The sequence below is a fragment of the Bubalus bubalis genome, chromosome 3 (assembly GCF_019923935.1).
Source record: "Bubalus bubalis isolate 160015118507 breed Murrah chromosome 3, NDDB_SH_1, whole genome shotgun sequence".
Classification (NCBI taxonomy): Eukaryota; Metazoa; Chordata; class Mammalia; order Artiodactyla; family Bovidae; genus Bubalus; species Bubalus bubalis.
Genome location: NC_059159.1, coordinates 71,512,873 through 71,537,970, shown reverse-complemented (window position 1 = coordinate 71,537,970; position 25,098 = coordinate 71,512,873). Strand labels below are relative to the sequence as shown.

General features: G+C 42.3%; 1 protein-coding gene across 4 annotated transcripts in view; it reads left to right on the top strand.

The window, feature by feature from the left end:
- The window catches only part of MSRA (methionine sulfoxide reductase A), a 381,803-nt gene that overhangs the window by 238,768 nt on the left and 117,937 nt on the right, over positions 1-25,098 (top strand). For 3 of the 4 annotated variants that reach the window (XM_006064315.4, XM_006064312.4, XM_006064314.4), the window contains one exon: positions 10,235-10,339. The exons of the other annotated variant lie outside the window; for it this stretch is intronic. In XM_006064315.4, the coding sequence (XP_006064377.1) occupies positions 10,235-10,339 (105 nt within the window). The remainder of the gene's footprint in view (positions 1-10,234; positions 10,340-25,098) is intronic. 4 annotated transcript variants of the gene reach the window in all.

Here is a 25,098-nt window from a genome sequence, read left to right as displayed (position 1 = left end):
GGACTGGTTTGATCTCCTTGCTGCCCAAGGGACTCTCAGGAGTCTTCTCCAGTGCCGCAGGTGGCAGTATGGTAGGACACAGCTCCTCCAGAAAGACGAGATCACAGCCTCAGCTTGTGCCCCTAGAGCCCTGCTTCGAGAGATTATTTTTTACCCAAATTGACCACTCTTTCACTGTCATTTTATTCCTGATTCTAAAGTGGGGAATCACACTTGAAAATCACAGTCTTCCTCCACCACCCTACACACGATCAAAAGAGTGAGCGTCTGGGTTCTTCATAGTGTAGAAAAACACCAGACCTCCGTCCCCATCAGGGCCAGAATGTGCCAGCTGGGACTGCGTCTCAACACCTGGGTCAGTGGTTGTAGACACTTGACCGATGTTTCTGTTAGTTGAATGGATAAATAAAATCAGAATTATCCACCTGCAGAGATACATGTTTTCTTCTGCAGTTTAATCCTTATGAAACTCAGAAAGGTAGTGGTGCTAGAAGCCTCCTGTCTATGTAGAGAGCTGGCCTCTTCCCCAGAACTTCCCTACATCTGACCTCGTTCAGTCTTTATGACTCTTCTGTCACAGAGACTATATTTATTCTCATCTAAAATCTGAGAAAGCCTTAAAAATAGCTGTGAAAAGAAGAGAAGCAAAAAGCAAAGGAGAAAAGGAAAGATATAAGCATCTGAATGCAGAGTTCCAAAGAATAACAAGAAAAGATAAGAAAGGCTTCCTCAGCGATCAATGCAAAGAAATAGAGGAAAACAACAGAATGGGAAAGACTAGAGATCTCTTCAACAAAATTAGAGATACCAAGGGAATATTTCATGCAAAGATGGGCTTGATAAAGGACATAAATGGTATGGACCTAACAGAAGCAGAAGATATTAAGAAGAGGTGGCAGGAATACACAGAAGAACTGTACAAAAAAGATCTTCACGACCCAGGTAATCACAATGGTGTGATCACTCACCTAGAGCCAGACATCCTGGAATGTGAAGTCATATGGGCCTTAGAAAGCATCACTATGAACAAAGCTAGTGAAGGTGATGGAATTCCAGTTGAACTATTTCAAATCCTGAAAGATGATGCTGTGAAAGTGCTGCACTCAGTATGCCAGCAAATTTAGACAACTCAGCAGTGGCCACAGGACTGGAAAAGGTCAGTTTTCATTCCAATCCCAAAGAAGTGAGTGAAGTTGCTCAGTCGTGTCCGACTCTTTGCGACCCCGTGACTGTAGCCCACCAGGCTCCTCTGTACACGGGATTCTCCAGGCAAAAATACTGGAGTGGGTTGCCATTTCCTTCTCCAGGGGATCTTCCCAACCCAGGGATCAAACCCAGGTCTCCAGCATTGCAGGCAGACACTTTAACCGCTGACCTGCCAGAGAATCTCAAAGAAAGGCAATGCCAAAGAATGCTCAAACTACCACACAATTGCACTCATCTCACACACTAGTAAAATAATGCTCAAAATTCTCCAAGCCAGGCTTCAGCAATACGTGAACCATGAACTTCCAGATGTTCAAGCTGGCTTTAGAAAAGGCAGAGGAACCAGAGATCAAATGGCCAACATCCGCTGGATTGTGGAAAAAGCAAGAGAGTTCCAGAAACACATCTATTTCTGCTTTCTTGACTATGCCAAAGCCTTTGACTGTGTGGATCACAATAAACTGTGGAAAATTCTGAAAGAGATGGGAATACCAGACCACCTGACCTGCCTCTTGAGAAACCTATATGCAGGTCAGGAAGCAACAGTTAGAACTGGACAAGGAACAACAGACTAGTTCCAAATAAGAAAAGGAGTATGTCAAGGCTTATTTAACTTATATGCAGAGTACATCATGAGAAATGCTGGGCTGGAAGAAGCACAAGCTGGAATCAAGATTACCAGGAGAAATATCACTAACCTCAGATATGCAGATAACACCACCCTTATGGCAGAAAGTGAAGAGGAACTAAAAAGCCTCTTGATGAAAGTGAAAAAGGAGAGTGAAAAAGTTGGCTTAAAGCTCAACATTCAGAAAACAAAGATCATGGCATCTGGCGCCATCACTTCATGGGAAATAGATGGAGAAACAGTGGAAACAGTGTCAGACTTTATTTTTTGAGGCTCCAAAATCACTGCAGATGGTGACTGTACCCATGAAATTAAAAGACGCTTACTCCTTGGAAGAAAAGTTATGACCAACCTAGATAGCATATTGAAAAGCAGAGATATTACTTTGCCAACAAAGGTCCGTCTAGTCAAGGCTATGGTTTTTCCAGTGGTCATATATGGATGTGAGAGTTGGACTGTGAAGAAAGCTGAGCACCGAAGAATTGATGCTTTTGAACTGTGGTGTTGGAGAAGACTCTTGAGAGCCCCTGGACTGCAAGGAGATCCAACCAGTCCATTCTAAAGGAGATCAGCCCTGGGTGTTCTTTGGAAGGAATGATGCTAAAGTGAAACTCCAGTACTTTGGCCACCTCGTGTGAAGAGTTGACTCATTGGAAAAGACTCTGATGCTGGGAGGGATTGGGGTCAGGAGGAGAAGGGGACGACAGAGGATGAGATGGCTGGATAGCATCACTGCCTGGATGGACGTGAGTCTGAGTGAACTCCGGGAGTTGGTAATGGACAAGGAGGCCTGGCGTGCTGCGATTCATGGGGTCGCAAAGAGTCTGACACGACTAAGCGACTGAACTGAACTGAACTGAAAATACTAAGAGACCCGGGATCACAGTCCAGAGTGTTGAACTGCTTGTGAAAACTGTGGTTTAAGTTATTGCTTGTGGCTTTGATTTTCATTTTAAGAGTTCAGCTTCTAATAAGACTAGAGACTTAGACTCTTATGTGCCAGGTGCTATTCTGACTCCCCATTTTGCAGATGAGAAACTGAGGCAGTGAGTGGTGAAGTAGATAAAGGGCCTTCGATAGTGGGTGCGGTGGGGAGCTGGGATTTGAGCCCCCTTTCTCCTCCCTCCTGGGCACACAGTGGCCAGGTAGCAGTGTGCCTGTCAGCAGAGCACAATGCTGTCCCCTTGCTACCACCCCCTGCCTCCTCTGCGTCCCACCAGCTTCCCGCCTCTTTTCCGGTCTCGTCTTCTGGAGAGGCCGCCTCTCTGCTTTCTCTCTCCTCACCAGCCACCAGTAGTGGCAGTTCATGGGGCAGACCTGGAAGAGCTGAAAATAGTGTTTTCCCTGTGGGCTGGAAAGCAGTCACATAAGACTTTCAGAACTGGCTGATTTATCTTGGGGTTCTCTTTAAACACACCTGGTTCTGTGTGTGACTTGGCTTCCACAAAGCTCTGGCTGACTCCAGGTGTGTGATTTTTCTGCTCCTGGAGCACTCCCACGTGTATCTTCTGCGATGTTTTTTGTCTTGTAAGGAATAACTGTCCATAGTCTACCCCTTGGTGTTCCTTCACCTCCCTTTGGAATCACGAGGTAAAGCAACAAGGGGACATGCTCAGAAAGACATTTGTCCTTTGCATGTTTCCTCTCAAGGTACTTTGAACGACAACATTAAAGAACCTATAATACTACTGTGAATTGTTAACAAGCACATTTGCACATCACATCTGTCATGCTATTTGCACAATGTTATGTGAAGAAATGACTCAAAGTATTTTAAAGATATAGCCTTTCATCTTTGGAAGCATCAGAAACTATTTGCAGATTGGTCTTGGGAATCAAATTAGCCTAGCACATCGGTGAGTTCTTGGAGGCATGGGCATTTCTGTAAGTGGTTGCTGGCCCCTTAATCCTTTTGATCATTTGCACTGTGTATTTTTATACAAGCTCTTGTACTTTGGAGAAATAAAATAAAGAAACTTAAAGGTGAGTTTGACAAGGGCTTCTCCACCTTGTTTGTCAATGCAGATAGAGCCTGAATTTTAATAGCAGTACCTTCTTTTAAACAACCAAGGCTCTTTAAACCTCTCTACAAATAGTGTCAGTGCTCAGATTATGTCTGAAAGTGTTTGCTGGTGAGGGGAAATCTTTCCTGACCCTGTATTGCAACCACGAAAGAAGTCTTGGAAAATAGTCTTGACCACCTGGGTGTCAGTTATCCCCACAGCTGTGGGCCACTTGCTGTGTGACATTTGCTGTCATTGATGACTTCCGGTGACATTCAGGAGCCGGCTTGGAGTCATAGAATGAGCCAGACTTTCTACCTTCAGTTGAAACATGGTTGGCTCCTCACTGGATCCTGCCGTTTACTGGCTGCAGGATGTTATGTGAGAAAACTTGTGGTGAGGCCTTGGTTTCCTCATATGTAAAATGGGGACGACATCCCTGTTGTGAAAGTGTTGGGAGCAACATCTGTGTAGCTGTATTCATAGCAGCACTATGCACGAAAGCCTAAAAGTGGAAGCAGCCCAAGTGTCCATTGACAGATAGATGGATAAACAAATGTGGCATGTCTGTGCAATGACATCTTATTCAGCCTTTAAAAAGAAGGACATTCTGACACAGGCTTCAGCCTGGATGAATCTTGAGGACATTCTGCTGAGTGAAATAAGCCAATCACGAGAGGAAAAATAAAATATGATTCCACTGACATGGGGTTTAGAAGAGTCAAATTCACCGAGACAGAAGTAGAATGGCAGTCACCTGGGACTGGGAGAAGAGGAAATTGGGAAGTTAGTGTTTACTGGATATAAAGTTTCAGTTTTGCAGGATTAAAAAAATCCTGGAGATAAATGATGGTGATGGTAGCTCAACAATATGACTCTACTTAATGCCACTGAATTGTACACTTAAACATAGTTGAGATAGTAAATTTTGGAAATGTGTGGGGTTTGTTTTTTTTTTATCTCAATAGAGAAAAACTGGGGGGGGGGGAAGTGTGAGCATTGAACAACATCCAGTAGGTAAGGTGCCTCCCATATTATCAGGGTTCAGTAAATAGTAACAGCTTTTACCAGGATTCACAGTTGTAATGTGTGATTCCGTGATGTCACCTCATGTGGCCGTGCCATGGTTGGTTTCTTTCTGTTTGACTTCTGGATGTCTTATGGTAACTTACCACTGTGTTAATAGCAATGACGGAACGAGTTTTTGTGTTTGTGTCTGCCTTTTCTTTTCTTCGGGTTTATATCTTTGAGGTTGATTTCCCGGGCCACTGTTAATTGAGGCAGATCCGTCTTTGCGGCACTTGCTCCATATGCCCGGGGGCTTCAGAAGGGTCCTGCCAATTCAGTGTCACTGACTGAGGAGCCTCACCGTGTCCTCAGCAGCACTAGGCGTGGCTTTAAGCAGGTTTACAAGGTGACATGAGTAGGAGATGGTATTTTAATGTTTAAGATGCATTCATTTGCTTTTATCTGATCACTGAAACTGTTGAGAACTTTTCATGTCTTGCTCTGCATTTATTTTTTTCAATGTGTATTGCCTGTTTACATCTTTTGCCTGTATGTCTAGTGTGGTTTCAGTGCTTTTCTTTTTTAAAATAATTTTAATTTATTTTTAAATTTTATTGGATTATAGTTGTTTTACAATATTGTGTTCATTTCTGCTCTGTAGAGCTATATGTTTACATGTGTTTGGTTAGTTGCTCAGTCATGTCCGACTCTTTGTGACCCCATGGACTGTGGCCTGCCAGTCTCCTCTGTCCATGGAATTCTCCAGGCAAGAGTGCTGGAGTGGGTAGCCATTCGCTTCACCAGGGGATCTTCTTGACCCAGGGAGATAACCCAGATCTACTGCATTTTGCAGGCAGATTCTTTACCATCTGAGCCACCAGGAAAGCCCCTTAAATTTACATATATCCCCTCTTTCTAGAGTTCCTTCTCATTTAGGTCACTACAGAGCATTTAGTAGAGTTCCCTGTGCTATGCAGTAGGTTCTTTTTAGTTATCTATTTCAATGTTTTTCTTATCTAGTATATTTTGTCACGTTTGTAACATGCCATTTTTAATATTCAGTTTTACTAGTTATGTAGTTAAATCATCATTCAAACATTTCAAAACACAAAATAGTAAGATTTTTAAAGTAGATTTAAAATGGTTTTACAATAACATGGTTATTATACTTAATGAATCTTCTTCACATAATCCCCCCGTCATACTTTTCTTGTCTATTAGCATAATATCTGTTTAGATGTTAATTTACATGACTATAGTATTTGAATTAAAATTATGTAGACTGACCAATTAAGAATAAAATATTAATAACCCAACATAAAGAAGACATAACAAAATTAGAGAAAATAAATGATTAAACTTATTAATAAGCATGACATTTTACCTCACTAATAATTAAATTCATTAAAATAAAATGACAGGCTACTATTAATATCTTCCATCCATAAATTAGTAGGGATTAAAAACACTCTGAAGGTAACTGAGACTGACCCTCAGATATGCTGCTAAAGGGGAGAGAAAATTGGCTCAACTTTAATGATTAGCAAGAAACTTTAAAATGTTTATAAACACTGATTTAGAAAATTCACTTGTATAACTGAGGCTAGAGGCAGCCTCAAAAATGGAGAAAAATATTTACATTCATAGATAAAAAGAGGATTCAGTACGAATGCCCAATGACAGAGAATAATTGAATAAGTAATAACACAGTCATCTTTGGAGTGTTAAGTATTTATTATGTATGTATAAATGGCATTTACTAAAAAAAATTTCAGTGGTGGGGAAAACACTCACAGTGTACTTTTAAGTGGAAAAGGCATGATGCAGTGATTATAGTAAAATAAGTTTTGTGTGTCATGGTGTGCATATGTGTATATTTTGTGTGTGTATGTGTCTCGTGCATATCTAGAAAGAAATGGGAGAAGGCTATGGCACCCCACTCCAGTACTGTTGCCCGGAAAATCCCATGGATGGAGGAGCCTGGTAGGCTGCCGTCCATGGGGTCGCTAAGAGTCAGACACGACTGAGCGACTTCACTTTCACTTTCCACTTTCATGCATTGGAGAAGGAAATGGCAACCCACTCCAGTGTTCTTGCCTGGAGAATCCCATGGACGGAGAAGCATGGTAGGCTGCAGTCCATGGGGTTGCACAGAGTCGGACACGACTGAAGCGACTTGGCAGCAGGCAGAAAGAAATGCATAAAAAATACTGAAAGTACTTATCTGGTAGGAGTATGGATGATTTTTGTTTTCTTTTTTATATTTCTGCACATGTTCTGAGCATCATTTTATCTACAAATCATTGTTTCTACAATCAGAAATATATTTTACTGTTAAGGAAGGCTAAAGATGATGAGTAAATCTCTCTCCTTTACTGGATTCATGTTCACTTTGCTCTTATTGCTTTAATGCATTGAACAGAATCCTGGACAAGGAGTCAGAAGGTGTTTTTTCAGGTTATGGTCCAGAAGTTTACTAGGAACATGACAACTGGGCAAATCTGACTTGTATGTGCTGTTGTTGTTGTTTAGTTGCTAAGTTGTTTCTGACTCTTTGAGACCCCATGGGCTGTAGCCTGCCAGATTCCTCTGTCCGTGGGATTTTCCAGCAAGAATACTGCAGTGGGTTGCCGTTTCCTTCTCTAGAGGATCTTCCCGACCCAGGAATCAAACCCACATTTCCTGTGTCTCCTGCATTGGCAGGCAGATTCTTTATCACTGAGGCACCTTAACTTGTAAAATGGGGATTTGTACCTTCCCTGTGTGTACCATTGGAGGATTGTAAGAATTCAGGTGAAAATACCAACATAGACGAAAAAACTTTGCAAACCAAGATGCAAAGGATTCCCGAAACCACTGTGAGGTTTGATAATTTCTTAGAAGGACTCACAGAACTCAAACGCTGTTATCCCCACAGTTACAGTTGGTTACAGGAAAAGGATACAGATCAAAGTCAGCTAAAAGAAAAGTCACACAGGGCAGAGCCTGGAAGGGCTCAGGGCAGAGCCCCTGTGTCATCTCCTTCTTGGCCTCTGCGTGTGACACTATGCAGAGCATTGCCACCCAGGAACCTGGTGGTGTCCCAAACTTTGGTGTCCAGAGTTTTTACTGGGGCTTCAGTACATAGGTATGATTGATCGATTGCCTGCATGGTTGAACTCAGGTTCTAGGTCAACCAATACCATTTTACCCAAAGCCCCCTCCCTCAGTCACATGGTTGGCCTTTCTGGCATAACAGCCCCTACCCTAAGACTGTTAGCATAGCAGCCCCTACCCTAACCCTACCCTAAGATTAAGTGTGGCCAATCTCCACCCTAAGAGCACTGGTGTGGCGGCCCCTCTGTATATAAAGACACTCCTATTAGGTATGACCTAGATTACCTACCAGAGTCAAGGCAAAGACCAGCTACCTGTTTTCAGTTCAGTCGCTCAGTCGTGTCTGACTCTTTGTGGCCCCATGAACCACAGCACACCAGGCCTCCCTGTCCATCACCAACTCCTGGAGTCTACCCAAACTCATGTCCATTGAGTCGGTGATGCCATCCAACCATTTCATCCTCTGTCATCCCCTTCTCCTCCTGCCCTCAATCTTTCCCAGCATCAGGGTCTTTTCAAATGAGTCAGCTCTCCAAATCAGGTGGCCAAAGTATTGGAGTTTCAGCTTCAACGTCAGTCCTTCCAATGAACACCCAGAACTGATCTCCTTTAGGATGGACTGATTGGATCTCCTTGTAGTCCATGGGACTCTCAAGAATCTTCTCCAACACCACAGTTCAAAAGCATCAATTCTTCGGCACTTAGCTTTTTTTATAGTCCAACTCTCACATACATACATGACCACTGGAAAAACCAAAACCTTGACTTGACAGATCTTTGTTGACCAAGTAATGTCTCTGCTTTTTAATATGATATCTAGGTTGGTCCTAACTTTCCTTCCAAGGAGTAAGCATCTTTTAATTTCATTTTGTACCAGGCTAAAGTCCTTACTAGGACTTCCCAGCAGGTGCAAGTAGTAAAGAATCCACTTGCCAGTGCAGGAGATACAAAGAGTTGAGGGTTCCATCCCTGGGTTGGGAAGATCTCCTGGAGTAGGAAATGGCAACCCACTTCAGTATGTGACCAAAAAGAGATGGAAAACAAATTTGTGGAGGAGTCTATTATTTACTGGGCTTCCCAGGTGGTGCTAGTGGTAAAGAACCCCTCTACCAATGCAGGTTCGATCCCTGGGGCAGGAAGATCCCCTGAAGGAGGACATGACAACCCACTCCAGTGTTCTTGCCTAGAGAATCCTATGGACAGAGGAGCCTGGCGGGCTACAGTCCATGGGGTCACAAAGTGTCGGACACAACTGAAGCAACTTAGCACGCTATTATTTACTATGTTATAAGGCAATGGCACCCCACTCCAGTACTCTTGCCTGGAAAATCCCATGGACGGAGGAGCCTGGTGGGCTGCAGTCCATGGGGTCACTAAGAGTTGGACACGACTGAGCGACTTCACTTTCACTTTTCACTTTCATGCATTGGAGAAGGAAATGGCAACCCACTCCAGTGTTCTTGCCTGGAGAATCCCAGGGACGGGGGAGCCTGGTGGGCTGCCGTCTATGGGGTTGCACAGAGTCGGACACAACTGAAGCGACTTAGCAGCAGCAGCAATACTGAAATAAGAGAGGATAGGATTGCCACAGGTACAAGTGGCAATGCAAATACATTCTTCGCTGACCCACAGAACCTTGGGGACCACCTTTGAGAAGGGAATGTGCTAACAGGGATGCTGCAGAGAGACATTTGCTATAGTCGTTATTTACCGCAGAGATGAATTAGGCTGGGGAACCACTTACTGGCCCTTCGGGTATGGGAACCTGATCCTCTTCTCAGTGTTAACAGCACAGCAAATATGTCTCTCTGTTACCAAATGTATCTAATGTGAGCGAGTTATAAGCCTGTTTCTTCACAGGTTCCTTTATCTGGCACCGTCTCCCTCTGTAGTGCAGCTAAGCTTGCTACAGCAGGGGGAGATGATAAAAATAAACTGGCTCCTTTCCCTTTGCAGAGTTTCAAATCTCTAGCACCATGTCAGGTTGGATCCATAAGCTTTCATAAGAATGAGATTAGAAAAAGGAAAGCCCAGGTTTATTTTCTCATTAAAAAAAAAAAAAAATTAGAGCACAATGAAGAGAAAGACCCTCCTCAGAAAACTTGCTCGAGGACAACCGCATGCTTTTATGGGAAAAGGACCAGTGACAGAGACTCAGAATGAAAGTGTTCAAGCACAATTGCCTTCACAGGGAAGAATTTCAGCCTTTGTCTGGTGGTTTTGGGGAAACAGATAACTTGTCATAAATCGGTGTTGTCAGTAAATTGGGGTTGTATGTTCTGTCTCTTTCAAGGAAAAACCGGCCACGCAGAAGTAGTCCGGGTGGTGTACCAGCCAGAACGCATCAGCTTTGAGGAACTGCTCAAGGTCTTCTGGGAGAATCATGACCCGACCCAAGGTAGATGAGTGAGCCAGTATTTAATTATCTTACTAATTACAGCTGGGATAATTAGTGTTTGAGCTGCACGGAAGAGATGAACCTTGAAATCACACAGGAGCTCAAGAATATGATTGCAGACATTTATTGACGGAGAAGGGGAGGGGCTGGGGAAAAGAGGGTGAGAGAATAAAGGCACAGCCCCCCATCTGCGCCCCTCCCTCCTTTACAGCTGTCAGGGGTGGGAAAATTCCCACAGAGAAAGACACCAGACAATAGAGATTCGTTCACCTTTGATTATTGCATTATTCCTCCTTAATGCAGTCTTTTGTCTACAAAATTAAAGTGTCTTTCTAGCAGCTCCAAAGTTTTCCTGATTTATGGTTCCTTTATTTCCCTGAATTTAGCCTTTCTCATCTTTTGATGTTATCAGCCTGTTTTTTTTTTTTTTTTTCCTTTAAATGTCTGAGGGTGATAAAAAAAAAAAAAGGTAAAATGCAGTATGCAGTGGGTTCACAATGTTTGGGTTATTTAAATATTTATTTTGTCTTCTTTGGAATTTATTGTATGGAGATATTAATATATTTGGGCTGTAAACGATGGTGGTCAGGAATTTTATTTGAATGCACACACAAGCGAATGTCTCATGCTGGCAAATATCATTGTAGTATCCAATAATGGAGCAGTTTCCAGACTTCAACTTAACAGCCTTACAAGCACTGCTTTGCCAGTGTGATGATCTGGTATTATGAGTCTTATGGACTGAAAAGTCCTATATGTACGATATGATTTTCACAAACCCTGTTCATTTAGCAGGCTTCCCTGGCAGCTCCGATGGTAATGAATCTGCCTGCAATGCAGGAGACTGGGGTTCTATCCCTGGGTCGGAAATGGCTATCCACTCCAGTATTCTTGCCTGGAGAATTCATAACCTACATCTAACTAGGCTGAGAATTCTGTTGGCTTTAACAAAATATTTGGGCTTCCCAGCTGGCACAGAGGTGAAAGAACTTGACTGCCAATACAAGAGAGGCAAGTGACATAGGTTCAATTCCTGGTTAGGAAAATACCCTGGAGAAGGAAATGGCAAGTTACTCCAGTATTCTTGCCTAGAAAATCCCATGGACAGAGTAACCTGGCAGGCTACCATCCATGGGGTTGCAAAAGATAGCAATTGGTCTATTTAATGAAAATCTTTTTCCCTTTGGTGTCAGGTCTTGTGGGAGTGGGTGAGTGGTGTTGACTCTTTCCTGATGAATGGATGTGTTCTTCCAAACATGCATTGTGTCTTGGGGTGGAACCTGTCCAAGATCCCAGCAACCCCAGCGCCAGGTTGGTAAGTCCTGAGTCCTGGTTACACCTGAGTCCAGGGTGATTTCCCAGAAGGCAGAGGTCAGAGCTAAGGCAAGAACAGCAACATGATCAGCAGAGGAGCCAGGGTCAGGCAGGCCCAGGATGCAGGCTGATCCAGCAGGGTGACTGAGGTGGGAATGAGGCCAGGAGCAGGTTCTCCATGACCGTCAAGTCTGGTTGACGTGGGGGCATGAGTCCCTGGTGGGGAAGCAGTGAGATGGGGGCAGGGGAGGTATAGGACTGGTAAGGGCAAGGGTACTGTCATCAGAAGGTTCAGATGCCACCCTGGCTTGGACTGCCGCACTGTCACGTCACATAAGCACGGCAGGCCTGATGGCTTAGACATCCGTGCCTCAACGAGAAACTGATTGGTGAGCTCCATAAAGAAGGGGGGGTGACGACAGCCAGGGTCATTCTGAGGAGCCTTTGATTCAGAGGCAGCAGCCTCTTGCTCAGAGCCGAGGGTCAAGGCAGGATGCTGGGGGCTCCAGAGTTCTAAGTGGAGACACCTATCAGGATGCCAGGTGAGCCTGAAGTCATGGAGCAGACAGGCTCTATGTGGGCCCACAAGGCTGGGTATGTGGCCTGGCCTGGCCACCTGTGTCCTGATAGAACCACCTTGTTCTTGGCCTCCGCAACATTTTAAAGAAGGTGAAGTCTGCCATCTACTTCTCTCTCCTTACTCCTCTTAACGTCTTACCCATTTTATCATTTTTGGGGGACGGGGATGTGAACCATTTTTAATGGTCTTTATTGAATTTGTTACTATATTGTGTCCATTATATGTTTGGGTTTTTTGGCCCTGAGGCATGTGGGATCTTGGCTCCCAGACCAGGGATTGAACCTGCACGCCCTGAGTTGGAAGGTGAAGTCTTAACCACTGGACCGCCAGGGAAGTCCCCACCCATTTTATCACATCTTTAGTAGTGCACCTCCGGTCACTAGTTCTCGCCCCTGATTCTCAGGGGAATTCCACCTGCAAAAGCATTTTATTAGAACCTCTTGTTCTCCCCATCCCATGGATCAGATTGGTCTCAACTTTGGAAATTCTTGGTTGGCTGTCGATATGAATTTGCTAGGGCTGCCATCATAAAGTATCACAGACTGGGTGGCTTAACCAACAGAAATGAATTTTCTTACAGTCCTGGAGGCTAGGGGCCGAAGTTGAAGGCATTGGCAGGGTTGGCTTCATGTTGGCTTGCCCATGGCTGTCTTCTCATGTAGCCTTCCCTCTGTGTGTGTCTGTGTCCTAATCTCTTTGTATAAGATCACGAGTCAGATTGGATTAGGGCCCACCCAGATGGCCTCATTTAATCTTAATCATTAAAGACTCTGTTTCCAGATTCAGTTACACTCAGTACTGGAGATTAGAGCTTCAACATGTAAATTATGAGAGGAGGTGGGACACAGCCCATAGCACTGTCTGATAATGTAATATTTAATAGGTTGATGTGCTGGTTTTTCAGAGGTACTTTTTTTCTGACAGGATGTTCATAGGCTTATAGACTGAAAGAGACTGATCATCTGTTCCAACGTCAGCTTCAATTCTATGAGTCAGAAGATGAAATTGCTCATGGTGGGGGTCACAGACAATGGGATTGGAGTATTGAGTGACCTATTCTTACACTAATATTTTGGGCAAATTATACATGTAGGAGGAGAGTTTTTCTACCCTTGTGTATATGTGTTTCTGCTTAGAGTAGTGCTTCATGCAGTGTACACAGTCATGCATTAAATCCCAAGGTATCTGATTTGCCCACATTATTATTAGAATTATTTTTTAGGTAGTTCAGCATAATGGGTCACGGTAAGAATCTTTTTCTGCCTTGTAGGGTTTCCTATGACCCTTCTGGAAATAGGGCCAGAAGGGTCTATATGATCTATATGATCTATGCCTGATCAGTCACAGTGTCTTTTCCTGTTGTTATCAATGTTCAATCCAAACAACAGGCGTGTGACTCCAGCAGAACCAACTAGAGTCTTTCCCTGGGGGTGTTGTATGTTGTCACTTGGCTATGGGTGCCAGGGGAATAACCCACACAGAGCACCTGACCATGTGGTCCCCCAAATTCCCCAGTCTCCAGATACCATAGCAGAGCCTGACATTTAGATCTGGGTTCTGGCCCCAGTTGGACCTCTTCCCAACCTCGCAACCTTGGCCAAGACACTTAATCTGAAACTCCGTTTTCTCATCTACAGAGAAAGGATAATAATGTCTATCCTGCCCACTTCTTGGGTTGTCATAGGAATGAAATGAAGCCATGTGAAAATCACTTGAAAGAACCATGGTCAAAAACCAGGGTCAAGAACTCTGCAGGTGGTGGCATTATAGCTGTGTCCTTCTCAGCACAATACAGGGTCACCAGAGTTATTTAGTTATTTTTGTTTCCTTGATTTCTGTGGGGAACTATTTACCGTCTGCCTACTACAGTGTGGGTTTTCTGCCACGAAAGCTCTTCTGTACTTCCTGCTAGTTGGAAAGATTTCCGCGTTGCTTGCGTTCTCATTTTGTGATGTAACTGCTGGCGGTGATAGTGATGAGGTTGATAGATAGAAAGCTCCTTATCTTTGCTGCTGATACAGTCCTCAGAAGAACCAGATAAAGTCCCAGCCTCTCATGCATGTTCTGCATCCCTGTACCTCGTATGCTCTGTGCATGAATTCCATCATTTTGGTCCTCCTGTTTCTGCATAGGAATGCAGGTCCCAGACCCTGAACCTTGGGCCAAACCACACACACACAAGTATACAATGTGGAGACTCAGCTTTGCCTTACTTGATTGCATAAACCTGACTTTTCTATTCCAACCTGTTTCACTCTCCTCGATCCTGAGGGAAAGGACAACACATTTATGAAGTACCCCTTATGGCCCAGTCTCAGTGGTAGATGCATTATACCTATAATTTCATTTAACCCCTACCGTAACCTGATGAACTGGGGTTTACTGTCTTCACTTAATAGAAGAGGAGAAATGAGATTCCAGAATACTGACAGTCTTGCTTGATGGTGTTGGCAGTATTTGAACACAGCTCTGACCAAAGCCCAAATCTATTTTCTTTCCCCTACACTGGAGGGATCCATGCTTCCTGATGAGGAAGACCTCTTCTAAGGATAAGCATTGTTCAGGATCCCCCATGTAATATAGCTGTGCCCCTAACAACCTTTTTAAAGCAAATATATGAGAATGCTAGTACAAATTTAATCATGCTGTAAATTGAATGCCCCTTTTATTAACCAGCACCATGTCACTTACCTCTGCAAAATGGAGATACTCCCATGCATAATGTGCTCAACCGTCACTAGGCCACACCTGCTGCCTAGTTGGATGTATGGACCTCTGGTAGTAGCTCCAGACCTTCCCAGGGACTAGGGCACAGATGGGGAATTTCTCCAGTGTACTACCAAGGGAGCAGTGGCCTTTCTGCAGAGGCCTTCTGGCTGAGACTGTGAACTGAACCCAATATCGGTTTCCCCATTTCTAAAGGATTGGAATTTCAGCTGGATGTGCAGCCACCAATAAAAACGAAATTTCCCAGACTCTGAGTGACTAAGTATAGCCACGTGTCCAAAACCAGACTAGAAGAGCATGAGCGCAAGTGACAGTGTGAACTTCCGGGTTAAGTGCACTTAGAGGAAGGGCAGATGACGTCAGCTTCTGGGTCCAGTGCACACAGAGGAAAGGCCATTCTCTTCTTTCTCGCCTCTCACATACTGCCTGCGGTTGCAGTGATGACTGTCTTGGACCACAGGGATGGGGGCCTCACCCTTGTAATTGAGGACCTACAAGATAGAAGTTTCCAGAGTCAGTACCCCAGGCTGGACTCTTTATGTAAGAACTGTCTTCTCTAAGCTACTGTTATTTTGGTTCATTTTAGGCCTTTTTTTTTCTCTTCTTTTTCTTCTCCTACAACAGTTGTGCTAATCCTTACTAAAATAGCTTTCAATATAAGCTGGTGATGAACTCCCAGTCACTCCTCTGAAGATCTTAATTAAAATGTTTCTTAATTAAAACGTCTTTAATCAAATCTGTTAAGAGTATGGACTCTAGGGTTAGAGGATATGGCTTTAACCAGTCCTGCCACATGCTGTCTGTGTGGCCCGGGGAAGTTAACAGTCACTCACCGCCTCTTTTCTCTGTGCCTGACCACTGGGTCCCAGCTCTAATTGCTCTCATCTGGCTGCCACGCCAGCCTCCACCTGGCCTTACCCTTTCCTGATCCAGTACCCATAGTGACCTGTCAGAAGCACAAAAGGGAACTACATCCCTCTCCTGACTTTTCTTTGTGATGATATACACACTCTTCAGACTTCCCCGGTACCTCAGTGGCAAAGAATCCGCCTGTAATGCAGAAGCTGCAGGTTTGATCTCTCAGTCTGGAAGATCCCATGGAAGAGAGCATGGCAACCCACACCAGTATTCTTGCCTGGAGAATCCCATAGACAGAGGAGCCTGGTGGGCTACAGTCCACGGGCTCCCAAAGAGTTTGACACGACTGAGCAACTAACCCTTTTGGAAAGTAAGCTTCATGTTAAACAATTTTTCACTGAACAGCTGGATGAATGAACCTCAGTTTTCCCATCTGTACAATGGTTGTTCTCCCTTCAGTGGTGTCAGGATGCACCAAGGAATATAGTCTGTTATGCAGAGCCCAGCGCTGGGTACAGAATAACGACATTGTATATAATAGCCGCCATCCTCATCCTGCCCATGTCCTAAAGAGCCATTTCACCAGCTCCCATCCATCTGCCTTGCTTTCTCTTGTACCCCAGTACTTCTCGATTTTTTTCTTTCTCATTTCCCCCATCTCATGTTCTGAATACCCTTGATCATCCCTTACATTTGGTTTATACCCTTTATCCTCAATAAACATTCCTTTTCCTCCCATGCCCACCCTCCACCCTCCCACAGGGAGCTCCCAGTTGTGCTCAGTAGCTTCATCTGTCTGCCCTCATGTCTCTGGTGTTGGTTTCATGGAGCCCTAGGACCACATACCCTAGCTTGCTGCCTTCCCCTCAGAGCCAACAGTAGGGGATTAATGTGATTTCTCAGCTTGTGGTTGGAACTAGAGACCCCAAGGACTCTTCTCTATTCAGTGCCCATGGACCACACATTCCCCCCTCCCAGCCTACTCCCACACTCCCTGTGCAGCATTGTTCAACATGCATGGTTCCCAGGAGGTCCCCAGAAGGTCAGGAGTGGGGCTGGTCCACTCCATCTTTAGCAGGTTTGCTTCATAGCCTCTCTCCAGGTGCATCGTAGAGAAGCCAGTGCCCTGTGCTGTCTACTGAGCAACGTTAATTGGAGAGGAAAAAAAAAATCCTCTTGTGTTTTCTCAACAAGTTGCCATTTAAGTGCTGGTGCTTATATATTTGAACTTGCCAAATTAATATCTGAACTTCATTGTGCTAACCCTTTTAAGTTAGTTTTTTTCAAAATAAGTCTCCGGTTTTGAAGGACTATCCCTTTTTTTAGCCCACGTACAAGGAATCTATCATCTGCAAATAATTAGACAGTGGGAATTATATTGTATTGCTAATGAGCAGATGTGCATACTTATAGTGGAGGAACAGCTGCACACATACAAAATGCAAAACCGACCCACACCCAGCATTATGAATTCTGAAAGGGACTGCATTCTTTTAGGAATTTCAGAAACAGGGAAAAAAAAGAATTTAACCCATACTTTTCTTTATTAATTGTTCTTTCAGTCGTACTTTTCCTTGCATAACATTATCACACATGGACATAGCATCTTTGCTACTTGCAAATGTGCTATTTGCACTTTCAAATCCCTCTCTCATATAATACTATAAAGCTTATATTTAACATTTTTCCTCTGCCTTTCTAGTGCTTTAAGGGTTTGGTGCCTACAGACTCAATGACGGACTCCTCCTGGGTGTTTACTCTGGGCTGGGCATAGAGCTAGGTTCTTAATGCGCATGTGATCCCATTTGATCCTTAAAGCAACGCAAGAGTAGGCAGTCTTAGACCCATTTTACAGATGAACAGATGGGCCCAGGGAGGTGAAATGATTTGCTATGAGCCAGTTGGTACATTATTGTCAGAGCTGGGATTTGGACCTACCAGTTCAATTTCAAACCCTGTGTTACTTCCATTGTATGGTATGTGGTCCTGCATTGTCACAAGATGCTATGGACTGACAGAATACACAGCTGCACCCCAACCTGCAAGAGCAGCAAATTATCCAATGAAGAGTATCTGTCCTCATGAGCACCTTGTAATAGCTCTTACAATTTTGTAATCCTTTAAGGATTTTCAGTATGAAAAAGTTCAAGTAGAACTTTTTATTTTATTTATTTATTTTTTTTGTTTTTGACTTTTTTTTATACTATAAATCAAAATTTGTTTGTAAGGGATAGTGTGGTAGCAGTGTGTGCATGTGTATGTGTGTGTGCACACTCGCTCAGTCATGTCTGATTCTTTGTAGCCCCATGGACTGTAGTCCTCCAGCTCCTCTGTCCATGGGATTTCCCAGGCAAGAATACTGGAGCGGAGTGGGTTGCCATTTTCTTCTCCAGAGGATCTTCCTGACCCAGGAATCAAACCCATGTCTCTTGAGTCTCTTGCATTGGCAGGTGGATTCTTTACCACTGACACCACCTGGGAAGCCCCAGAAGAGTTAGGAATGCTACTATCTTTTGTCAGCCTATACAAAGGGCATGTGTCTGAGAATTTCCCTTGAAAGATGTGATTGGATCAGTGAATTCAAATAGACTTTTGCAGACTTTCAGCCAGGAAGAATTCCACATATCTTAGATTGGAGTGGTTAGGTCATTTAAACTTTGCTGATCAGTTTCTGAAATAATGTAAAATCAGTAAGAAGAAATGAAGTCAGAAGAATTAATTCACATAAAAGAATATTAAATTAGATAAGAGGAAAAATTAGAAATGATAACATTGGCAGAAACTAGAATTTCCAGGTTCTTAAATGGCAGACTAGCTATTTGGATCAGCTATCTCATCAAAAGCCACTCAACATGTTGGATAAGATATAAAAAACACATTAAAAGCATCACATCAAAATACTGATGAAATGATTATGAATTACCATGTTAAAATTGAAGAGAACACAGGAATCTAGAAAGGTAAACAGGGGGCTAAAACCCTTTTGCTCTAGGAAGTTTGCCAGTTCCAGAAGAGTTGAGTCTTGAAGGCCTTATTAATCAAACTATTGATTGAGATGATGTGAGAGATGCCCCCTCACACCTGTCAGAATAGCTAACATCAGAAAGTCTACAAATTACAAATGTTGGCTAAGATTTGGAGAAAAGGAAACCCTTGTTCACTCTTGGTAGGAATGTAAATTGGGGCAGTCACTCAGGAAAACAGTATGCAAGTTCCTCAAAAAACTAAAAATAGACCTGCCATATGATCTAGCAATTCCACTCCTGTATATATATCCCCTCCGAAAAGAAAATTGAAAACATTAACTTGAAAAGATACACGCACCCAGTTTTCATAGCAGCGTTATTTACAGTAGCCAAGATATGGAAGTAACCCAAGTGTTCATTAACAGATGAATGGAAAGAGAAGTTGTGGGGTGTGTGGGTGTATGATGGAATATTACTCAGTGATAAAAATTATATGCTACCATTTGCAACAGTGTGGATGGACCTAGAGCGTATTATGTTTAGTCAAATAAATCAGAGAAAGACAAATGCTCTATGTTGTCACTTATATGTAGAATCTAAGAAATAACACAAACAAATGTGTGTAACGAAACAGAAACAGACTTGCTAATGTAGAGAACAAATTAGTGCTTACTAGTGGGGAGACGGAGGAGAGGGGCAACGTAGAAAGTTAAAGTACAGACTACTAGGTATAAAATAAATAAGTGCAGGTCATCTAAAACCCCCAGTCTCAACTTCTTGGGCCGCCTAGCCTGGCCTTTGAATGAAGTTTCTGAAAACCAAGCAAAGCCCCAGGGCGAGCTTAACATGTAGGCTGTAAATAAATAATAAAACCTGCCAGCTTCCTTGCCAAGAACTCCAGGCAAATTTGTGCTGAAATTCCGTGTGAAACGAATGTATTTTCTACCTCCTAGTCCCCACCACACTGTCCAGGTCACTCACCCCCGTGCTCTGGCTTTGACTCAAGGTCAGTAGTTGAAACCACAGTGACAGAGTCAGCTAACTTTTGCAGAAGCAAGAGCAAATACAAACACCCTAAGTAGCTAAGTTGTGTCTGATTCTGTGATCCTATGGACTGCACTACGAGTGGAGGAGTGGAGGCTCCTCTGTCCTCCACTACTTCCTGGAGTTTGCTCAAATTCATGTCCATTGAGTCTGTGGTGCTATTTAACCATCTCATCCTCTGCTGCCCTCTTCTCCTTCAGTCTTCCCCAGTATCAGAGTCTTTTAAATACAATGTCCATGGATAATAATGTATGACTGCAGGACAACTTCCTTGTGTTAAGAAGTAAACACCAGGGCTGGCAGAGGGATGGTGGCAGAACCTGTGGGCTAGGTGGGAAGCTCACCCTCCACGAAAAAGGGAAGTGGGGACCGCTGCTGCCAAGGAGTGAGGAGACACCTGGAGGCCAAGGGTCAGGCCACCACTATCTCCTCCAGCAGCAGACACCATAGAGATCGTGCAGCCGGTGGGTGCACTGGCCAATGGCGACTCTGCGCACAGGTGGCAGCGTAGAAGCCAAGACGGGAGCTTCCAGAAGTACTTTCAGAAAAATAAGAGTGAACCTCAGTACGCAAACACAGGGAACTGAAAAACCACAGTAAGCCTTGTTACTGAGTTTGAGAGCAGAAGAGACTGCAATTATACACTTAACAGGTTCTTTCCATATCTGGACCCCTGCCTGTCTATAATCAATTGTCCTCAGATGGAGAACTGAGTCCTAAAAGGTTGCAACATCCTTGAAGTTATGCAAAGAACTAAACTAGCATGTGGCTTATCTAGGAGGTAAAGATGGGAATGGCTTCTGCTTGGTTGGTGCCCTCTTGAAGAGAAATACTTTTGCTCAGCTTAAGATCAAGCCCTGAGCCTTTGGAATGGGAGCACTGACTCCAAGACCCTAGACTACCAGAGAAGTAACCCTAGGGAGTATCAAATAGTGAGAACTCACACAGAGGAAACCACTTGAATACAAGACCCAGCATCACCCAACCCTCAGTAGCACCCTGGGCAGGACGCCTCATCTAAGCAAAAATCAAAACAAAAATACAAACCCAATCATCAGCAGACAGGATTACCACCTCACTCACTCTTGCCCATCAGAGGAAAAACAAAGAAACAAACAAAAACTCAGCAGAAATCTCATGCTATATAAAGCTTACACAAAACAAAAAGGAAGAAAGAATTCAACCTTCTTCAAGGAAATAAGTCAGCTTTCCTTGAAGCCTGGGAAAAGGAGACCTCAAACACAATAAGTTAAAAAAAATAATGAAAAGGCAGAGAAATACTACACAGGTGAAGGAACAAACTAGAAACACAGAAGTCCAAATAAATGAAGAAGAAATAGGCAAACTACCTGAAAAAGAATTCAGAATAATTATAGTAAAGATAATCAAAAACCTTGAAAACAAAATGGAGAAAATGCAAGAATCAATTAACAAAGACCTAGAAGAATTAAAGAATAAACACACAGAGACAAACAACACAGTTACTGAAATTAAAAATACTCTAGAAGGAATCAATAGCAGAATATCTGAAGCAGAAGAATGAATCAGTGAGCTTGAAGATAAAATGGTGGAAATAATTTCTGAAGAGCAGAATAAAGTTAAAAAAGTGAAAAGAACTGAGGATAGTCTCAGAGACGTCTGGGACCATATCAAATGCACCAAAATTAGAATTATAGGGGTCCCAGAAGAAGAAAAGAAAAAGAAAGGGTATGAAAAAATGTTTGAAGAGATTATAGTTGAAAATTTCCCCAACATGGAAAAGGAAATAGTCAATCAAGTCCAAGAGGCACAAAGAGTCCCATACAGGATAAACCCAAGGAGAAACACACCAAGACACATACTAATCAAACTAACAAAGACTAAACACAAAGAAAGAATATTAAAAACACCAAGGAGAAGCAACAAGTAACATACAAGGGAAACCCCGTATGCTTAACAGCTGATCTTTCAGCAGAAACTCTGCAGGCCAGAAGGAAATGGCAGGATATATTTAAAGTACTGAAAGGGAAAAATCTACAACCAAGATTACTGTACATGGCAAGGATCCCATTTAAAACTGATGGAGACATAAAAAGCTTTTCAGACAAGCAAAAGTTAAGAGAATTCAGTACCATCAAACCAGCTTTACAACAAATGTTAAAAGGGACTTATATAGTCAAGAAATACAAGAGAAGAAAAAAGATCTACAAAATCAACCCCAAACAATTAAGAAAATGGCAATAGTAACACATATATCAATAATTACTTTAAATGTAAATGGATTAAATACTCCAACCAAAAGACACAGACTGGCTGAATGGATACAAAAACAAGACACATATATATGCTGTCTACAAGAAACCCACTTCAGACCTCAAGACACATACAGACTGAAAGTGAGAGGCTGGAAAAATATATTCCATGCAAATGGGAAGCTAAAGAAAGCTAGCGTAGAAATTTTCATATCAGACAAAATAGATCTTAAAGAAGATTATAATAGGTAAGGAAGGATACTACATAATGATCAAGGGGTAAATCCAAGAGGAAGACATAAAAACTGTAAATATCAATGCACCCAACATAGGAGCACCTCAATACACAAGACAAACACTAACAGACATAAAAGGAGAAATTGACAGTAACACAATAATAGTAGGAGACTTTAACACCCCACTCACACCAATGAACAGATCATCAAAGCAGAAAATTAATAAGGAAACACAAGTCTTAACTGACACATTAGATGAGATGGATCTCATTGATATCTTCAGGACATTCCATCCAAATGCAGAAGAATGCACCTTCTTCTCAAGTGCACATGGAACATTCTCCAGTCTAGACCACATCTTAGGTCACAAATCAAACCTCAGTAAATTTAAGAAAATTGAAATTGTATCAAGTATCTTCTCCAATCACAACACTATGAGACTAGATATCAATTACAAGAAAAAAACTGTAAAACACAAACACATAGAGATTAAACAACATGTTTCTAAATAACCAATAGGTTACTGAAGAAATCAAAATGGAAATCAAAAAATTTCTAGAAACAAATAGCAGTGAAAACACAACAACTCAAAACCTATGAGATGCAGCAAAATCAGTTCTAAGAGGGAAGTTTCTAGCAATACAGTCCTACCTCAAGAAACAAGAAAAGCATCGAATAGACAAACCAACTTTACACCTAAAACAACTGGGAAAAAAAAGAACATTTCTATATACTAACAATGAAAAATCAGAAAGAGCAATTAAGGAATCAATCCCATTCACCACTGCAACAAAAGCAATTAAATATCTAGGAATAAACTTCCAGTACTTTGACCACCTCATGCGAAGAGTTGACTCATTGGAAAAGACTCTGATGCTGGGAGGGATTGGGGGCAGGAGGAGAAGGGGACGACATAGGATGAGATGGCTGGATGGCATCACTGACTCGATGGACATGAGTCTGAGTGAACTCTGGGTGTTGGTGATGGACAGGAAGGCCTGGCGTGATGCAATTCATGGGGTCTCAAAGAGTTGGACACAACTGAGAGACTGAACTGAACTGAAGGAGACAAAAGAATTGTACACAGAAAATTATAAGACACTGATGATCATTATCCTCAATGGTGAAAAACTGAAAGCATTTCCCCTAAAGTCAGGAACAAGACAAGGGTGCCCACTTTCACCACTACTATTCAACATAGTTTTGGAAGTTTTGGCCACAGCAATCAGAGCAGAAAAAGAAATAAAAGGAATCCAGATTGGAAAAGAAGAAGTAAAACTCTCACTGTTTACAGATGACATGATCCTCTACATAGAAAACCCTAAAGACTCCACCAGAAAATTACTAGAGCTAATCAATGAATATAGTAAAGTTGCAGGATATAAAATCAACACACAGAAATCCCTTGCATTCCTATACACTAATAATGAGAAAATAGAAAGAGAAATTAAGGAAACAATTCCATTCACCATTGCAATGAAAAGAATAAAATACTTAGGAATGTATCTACCTAAAGAAACTAAAGACCTATATATAGAAAACTATAAAACACTGGTGAAAGAAGTCAAAGAGGACACTAATAGATGGAGAAATATACTGTGTTCATGGATTGAAAGAATCAATATAGTGAAAATGAGTATACTACCCAAAGCAATCTATAGATTCAATGCAATCCCTATCAAGCTACTAACGGTATTTTTCACAGAGCTAGAACAAATAATTTCACAATTTGTATGGAAATACAAAAAACGTTGAATAGCCAAAGCAATCTTGAGAAAGAAGAATGGAACTGGAGGAACTAACCTGCCTGACTTCAGGCTCTACTACAAAGCCACAGTCATCAAGACAGTATGGTACTGGCACAAAGACAGAAATATAGATCAATGGAACAGAGCCAGACATTCTGGAATGTGAAGTCAAGTGGGCCTTAGAAAGTATCACTATGAACAAAGCTAGTGGAGGTGATGGAATTCCAGTTGAACTACTTCAAATCCTGAAAGATGATGCTGTGAAAGTGCTGCACTCAATATGCCAGCCAATTTGGAAAACTCAGCAGTGGCCACAGGACTGGAAAAGGTCAGTTTTCTTTCCAATCCCAAAGAAAGGCAATGCCAAAGAATGCTCATACTACCGCACAAAGGCACTCATCTCACATGCTAGTAAAATGGGCAGAGGAGTATGGAGGGCCACAGTCCATGGGATTGCAAAGAGTCGGACATGACTGAGTAAACATGTAGGCTGGGTTAGTTTTAGGTGTACAGCAAACTGATTCAGCTATTCTATACACATATCCACTCGTTTTCAGAGTCTTTTCCCATATAGGTCATTGTAGAGTACTGAGTAGACTTCTTGCGCTATCGAGTAGGTCTTTATTAGTTATCTGTTTTGTATACAGTGGTTTAAATGAAGTATAGTCTAAAAATGAAGTATAGTCCATAAAAATATGGACTCACCATGTGGTACACCTGAAATGAATATAATACAAATAAATTATTCAATAAAAATACGTTAAAAAGAAAATCTAAAATACTGTAAGAGGAGTGAAAAAATAAATTCTAAATATTTTACAGACCTAAATGTGAAAACAAAACTACAAAACTTCACATAGATAGTATTATTATGATCTTTGGTTTGAGAAGTGTTTCTTAAACAAGATATAAAAAGCACTAGCCATAAGGGACGCTATTTGATAAATTTAACAATATTAAAATCACAACTTCGGTTCATCAAAAAACATCATAAAAAGATGTAAGAGTAGATTATATTTGCCAACATATTAATATCCAAGGCATATAAAAAGCAG